The sequence below is a fragment of the Candoia aspera genome, chromosome 7, assembly GCF_035149785.1.
Source record: "Candoia aspera isolate rCanAsp1 chromosome 7, rCanAsp1.hap2, whole genome shotgun sequence".
Taxonomy (NCBI): Eukaryota; Metazoa; Chordata; class Lepidosauria; order Squamata; family Boidae; genus Candoia; species Candoia aspera.
The window spans coordinates 70544814-70550999 of record NC_086159.1 but is presented as its reverse complement, the minus strand read 5'-3'; the positions used below and the strand labels follow the sequence as shown (position 1 = coordinate 70550999).

General features: G+C 44.9%; 1 protein-coding gene across 2 annotated transcripts in view; it reads right to left on the bottom strand.

Annotated features, from left to right (window-relative positions):
• Window positions 1-5285, bottom strand: part of RSBN1L (round spermatid basic protein 1 like) — a 46564-nt gene extending 41279 nt beyond the window's left edge. For both annotated transcript variants that reach the window (XM_063308081.1, XM_063308083.1), the window contains exon 1: window positions 4642-5285. In XM_063308081.1, the coding sequence (XP_063164151.1) occupies window positions 4642-5254 (613 nt within the window). In that variant the 5' untranslated portion in view covers window positions 5255-5285. The remainder of the gene's footprint in view (window positions 1-4641) is intronic.
• Between the last annotated feature and the right edge of the window lie 901 nt (window positions 5286-6186).

The following is a 6186-nucleotide window of genomic DNA, read 5'->3' as shown; positions in this document are numbered from 1 at the left end:
GAGAGAAAGTGACTGGCCCAAGGTCACCCAGCTGGCTTTGTGCCTAAGGCAGGACTAGAACTCATGGTCTCCCAGTTTCTAGCTTGATGCCTTAACTTGGCTCTCTACTCATATTCTACAGCCACACGAACTCTTAACTGTTGGATTTATTTTCATTTAAGCCTCACATGCCTTCATTAGGATTACTGTGTTAAACTAAGGACATATATTTTAGAGGAAGTAGTAGCAAGATATCATCAGAATCTGAAAGATCCTCTTCAAAGAGTAATAACTCAAGCAAGGCCCATGAATTTCAAGTATTGTTATGAACTTAGAATAATGGGCTGCATGTACCTGGACAAATGGCATCCTTCATACATAGCCGCCTCAGAGATACACTCTTTGGATAAAGCCCTGTTATATATGCTGCCCTGAAAAGAAACTTCCCTTGCTTTTTCAGAGAGACACTGGTTTTTTGGAATGCCCTTCTCCAATCTATTCAATCTACCTCTTCCGTGGCATGTTTAAATTGAAAACTTATGCTTGTTCTTTAGCCTCTCCCCCCTAAAGACAATGCTTTTAATTTGCTCTTTAGTTTTTAATGTTGTTGCCAAGTATTTTGTCTTTGTATTTTTACTGCATTTTTATTATGGCATTATTAACTGTTCTAAAGCTTTTTAATTCTTGTCACTATTTTTGATATTTTATTGCTTGTATTAAAGTTTTATTTATATTGATATAAACTACCATGGGCTAAGCTTGCTGGGAACATCCTGGCATGCCAATGTGTTAAATAAATAAATAGATAAATAAGACACGTTTTGAAAATCTCAGAGCTTCCTTTGTAGTCAGTTTCTTCCAAAGTATATACAAAATTGGCAAACTTTCACAGAAACATCATTGGCAACGTTATTTAAAAACAATCAACTTTCTCATAATGTGAAAGGAAATGCAACTTTACTTAAGTGAAGCACCTTGGCCATAAATTTATAACTAAGAAACTATACATCTTGTAAAAATAAACCTAAGAGAATGCCAAAATATAATCTAATATGTTCAGACCTGTAGTCAATTTTTCATACAGCATTCACAAGTTCTCAATGGGTAATAGCACAATTGATCCTCACACTAGCTAGACAATAGAATGATTCTGGTAAACATGAAATCAATTATCATGTTACCTTAAAATCACTGTGTAATAGGCAATATGAAAATGGTAATAATCCTATGTTAAAATGTATTCTTACTTATCAACCACAGCAATATACTGTATAAATTTTATATTATATCTTTAATATGAGCTAATCATTCACATAGACAAAACTTCAGTGGTTATAAACTTACCTACCAACAACTCAAGTAACAACAGGCTTATTGGCAGAATCTAAAAGTTTCACCATTCTCTTTATTACTAGGGTACTACTGTAACAGTTTTTCCCTTTTTATGCAAGGAAGAAAGCTGGAAATTCTATAGAAATGGTGATTAAAGAAAAGGAAACAGAAAGCAGAATAGATTCATACCAAAAAGATATATAAGCTGTTACAGGTAGCACATAAGAAATAAGAAAGAACTCAAAATGAATCTTACCAAATGCAGCTGAATATTAATTAATTCATAGTGATGTAAACCAGGACAAAAGATCTAAACTTCATTTATACATTAATGGGATTTGAGCTAGAAATGATTGATCCTAAAAAGGATCTTGGTAGTAAATAGCTCAATAGTAATTAGTAACAGCAAGTACAGCTTTCTGGACTGAAGACAGATAAGAAAAATTTATATGGTATGAAAAATGTGGCTAAAGAAATGCTATTCACTTATTCAAAAATATCAGAACTTGGGACTATCTTCTGAAAGAAAATGCAGGAGACTGATAAAAATTATTTATTGTGTAAAAAAAGTATTTTTATCAGTCTCCTGCATTTTCTTTCAGAAGATGAAAGAAATAACAAACTCTGGAATTTGTTATCAGATATGGTGATACCATCAGTTTGAAGAAAGGACTGGACAAATTCCTGAGGGATTGGATTATAATGGATACTAGCTGTGATGGTTGTTTACTATCTCCTGAATCAGAGGTAGCATGACTCAAATTCCAGCTATCAAGGAGAAAGATAGAAAGTGAATGTCCTTCCAACCATGTTCATGAACTTCCTCCACACATTTTCTTGGCCAATGTATGAAACAGCTGAATTAGGTGAGCTACTGTCCTTATCTAACAGTATTGTTCTTATGCTCTTATATATTGATACTGAAAAGCCCAAAAAGTTTTACCATTACATTTTTCAATTTATCTAAAGGAAAACTTAGTCATGTCACAGGTCTGTGATACTCCTTTAAGTTGCTGTAGCGACCATTTCAAAGCAAATGTCCTCCTCTTACCTCCTCTTCTTGCAAGCTTTTTAAATATTGACTTGTTATTAAAGCTAAAACTTCTAATCAGCTTTGAACACTAACAGATGCAAGAAAACACTGAAGATTCAAGAAGATATCTGACCTTTCATATTCAGATTAGATTTCTATATGCACAAAAATCTTAATATAATAGTACTCTGGAGAGATTAGAGAAGTGCTTTTACTGTTGACTATTGAAACAAATTTCCTTTTCAACCCCAGCTTGATTTCATAAGTATCTATATGCTTTTACTGAGCCAAACCGGATGTGACAGGAAAGACATATGTTTCTTCCCCCATATCTATTTACTTCACCAATAAAGCAGCATTCACTGTTTCTTGAAAGAAACATGTGTGGGAAGCTAAAACCTTCCTCACATCATCTTGCTGCTCTTTAAAACATTAAAGCAGTTTTTTTTTCCCAAAGGAAACCTCCCTTCCATTGTAAAGCTATATGTGAAAAAAGGTTTTAAGAGTGCAGTGATGCAAGATGAATAGTGGATAGTTCTAATATGTACATTTAATTACCAGTAAACAAATATAATTACTCTTCTTAAATTAACTATGCAGACATATGAATAAAGTGAATGTGGTTATTAGTCAACACTGATTTATTTCACCCTATAATAAATGTTTTGCTGCTGAACACCATGAAGTTCTAATAAAATAAGTTTCTCTTACAATAGTCTTAAGGAAAAGCATCTAATTTGGTTACTACTTTCCAGGTTATACTGAAAGGTTCTGGGAAACATTTGGATGGAGATTCAAAAGTTTGCTTTAAGTGCAGAAGTCAAAACCTCCTAACTTGTTAAAAACCTGCACATTTGAAAACACCCCTATTTCTCTACTCCAGCTAAAATGGCTGCCATTAAAATCCTGGCTTACATCTGCATAAACCAGCTGGTATCAACTTAAACAATGTTCAATTCCTTTTCTGTTCAACAATAATTGATTGAGTATAGGGATCCATGTGATGTTCCTTGGCATTTTTGCCAGCTGTATATAAACAGAAAAGAGCATGCATATTGTTTAAGATTACATAACGGGCCCCACTTTTTATAGCATTCATGTTTTTAACTTTCAAACTCCACCAAGTTCAAAAGTACCAAATCCTGTTTCTTTTCATCTGAGGTTAATACAAGGTTCAGCTGGACTGCCCAAATTCCTTAAACTACAGTAGTCACAAAAAGGGTTTCTCAGTTGCATCCAGGCTGAAGGTAAATTTGTAGCAGTTATTCATAACAATCCCAGCTATCTTGAGACTTTTTAGCAATAAGGACCTCTATATTCAGTAGGCCTTACTTTTGAATAAAAAAGCAAAGATTTAAGGCATTTACATCCTCTCTAACACAGCTGCATCCTGACATTAGATAGCACTGAACTTCAAGTTCACTGTTCACAGCTTTTGCAGAAATTGCCCCATTAGAATGTTAAAAACACTGTAGACTCCAGTAGTAAAGATTCAAGTGTTTGAAACTTGATGTTGGTAAAGTGTCTTATATTAAGAAACACAAGTCAGTCATTTCTAGCTCACCAGAATAAAATAGCATTTTAAACACAGAAGCATCAATATGTAATTAGTTTACATGGCTGGCCATCAGCTTCCATGGCACATGACCTCTAGTCCACAGTAACCCCTTTAATAAATTACATTTCTCTCCAGGCAGAGGGGCTAAAGTTACCCCAGTTCAGGACATTTCATTTCCACCAGAATGCAAAGGAGTACAGTTAGCATCTGGGTCTTGACCTCCCACAAGCGACCTTTATTCCCGAACAGGGCTGAAAACCTAAGGCCCGAGGCAACTTCTACCTCGAGGAAGAGCTGTTTCCACACCCCCTTTTCTGACAAGAGCTGCAGGATGGCGCTTCGCTTCTGCATCCGCCTCCTCTGCAAAACTGGACACATCACCAGCACTCAGCCGTACCCCAGTTCTCAGATGGGGCCCCCTTTAAGTAGCCCAAGGTGGAAGAGAGGGGGCGACGCCCGAGGAGGGCGACCGTCCAACACCAGGGCGGCCAGCACCCCAACATCGTTCCTCCACGAGAAGGGCAGCCAGCCATTCCCTGGCTACAGAGGACGCCCCTTTCCTCCTCTCCACACACTTTCGGGGAACGCCAAAGCAGCAAAAAGGGGAAGGCCATTTTCCAGCCACGCAGTCCTTCCTCTCCCCCATCCAAGGCAAGGAGACCCCGCACTTTGGCCTTCGTCCCGCCGGCCACTCTCGGCCGGTCAGCCCGGAGGCCTGCCGGCGTCACGGGCTCCTCACCTTCTTGGTGGTGATGGTGGTGGTGATGGTGTTGCTGCTGCTGCTGGAGTAATATCTTCAGGTCGCCGTTCTCCTCCCGGCCAACGCCGCCAGGTCCCGGGGCCGCCGCCGGCACGGCCACTGTCACGGGCAGGGCCCGAACTTTCCGCTTCTCCTTCTCGCGCTTCTCCTTGGGCCTCTTGCTCTTCGCGCCGCCGCTCCCCTCCACGCCGCCGGCGGTCAAGCAGAGGTGCGAGGGCGGAGCGGGCGGCGGCTGCGGCGGCAGGAGCAACTTGGGGGGCAACTGAGGCGGGAAGACGAAAGACCCGCCGCTCGTCGGCTGAGCGCCGCCGCCTGAAGAAAACGCGGCGAGGCTCCATACAGCGGGGCCGCCGGGACCTCCCGGGGCTGACGCCACTGGTATGTGTGGCGGCGGCTGCGGCGGCTGCCTATTGCCACCGCCCTCGCCGTTGAGTCGCTTGGCACCCTTGAAGCCTCGCTCGTCCCCCTTGAGGCGCTTGGTGGCCGGCTGGAACCCGCGCGGGGAAACCCGGGCGTCCGCTGCTAGACCCGAAGGCGGCGGCGGCGGCGGCGCCACCGTCGCCCCTCGCACGGGACTCGGCAGCTCCGCCATTTTGCGATCTGGCTTCTATTTACCTCGCAGCCCGTCGCTGGAGAGAGCCGGGACGGTCGGGGGGCGGGCCGAGGGCCCTGCAAGCGCCACTTTCGGCCTCCCAATAGGAGCGCGGCCCGCGTTGGAGAGACGCCCGACGCCGCCAATGGCTGAGGGGCGCCCGGCCGAGGGAGGAGCGGCTTATGGGCCGCTCGAAAGCTCTTCCCGCGGCGCCCCTACGAGTGGCGTCGCGGGGAAGAGAAGGTGGCTGTTGGCTTGCTGCTCCCGTTGCCGCCGAGGCCCCGCGATCGGGTGTCGGACGCGGGGAAGCGGCCTGCCTCGTCTTGTCGGCGAGGGAGCGAAGGAGGAGGTTGTATGGCTCCTTTTCCCCGCGAAGGATACCGACGGATTGGGTCGCCTCTTTCTTCGGGGCGACGGAGCGGCTTCGGCGTCCGCGGGACAAGGTCGACTTTCCTCAACCGGCCGGGAGACCTCGGGCTGGATGAAGGGAGGAAAGCCCAAACCCTTTGGGCCTTCTAAAAGGCGCGGCCGGGCGGCGGATCTCCTAAACGCCACCCCGAAGTGCCCCGGTTCCCAAACTGGCGAGCGGCAGCCATCTTAAAGAGGTGCAGCCTCGCCCTCGCCGCCCAGCGCGCCTCTGGTGAAGATGGTGCCTTTGGCGACGAACAGCGGTGGCCTGGCCTGAAAGGACCAGTGGCACTGGAAGCGCGGCCAGGAGGCCTCTCCGTAGTGCTCAGCGCCGTTGCACCCAATGAGGCGTAGGATTGCGCGTTAAGGCTGCCCGCCGTCCTACGACCGCCCTAGCCAGAAATCCCGGTGAAAGCGGGGGAAATTTAAGGTTCGCGGTGGATCGTGCCTACCCGAGTTAATTGGGACATTCTGGGGTTGGGACTGTCTCCAAAACGAATAAACTCTTCCACCCGCAAAGCTGC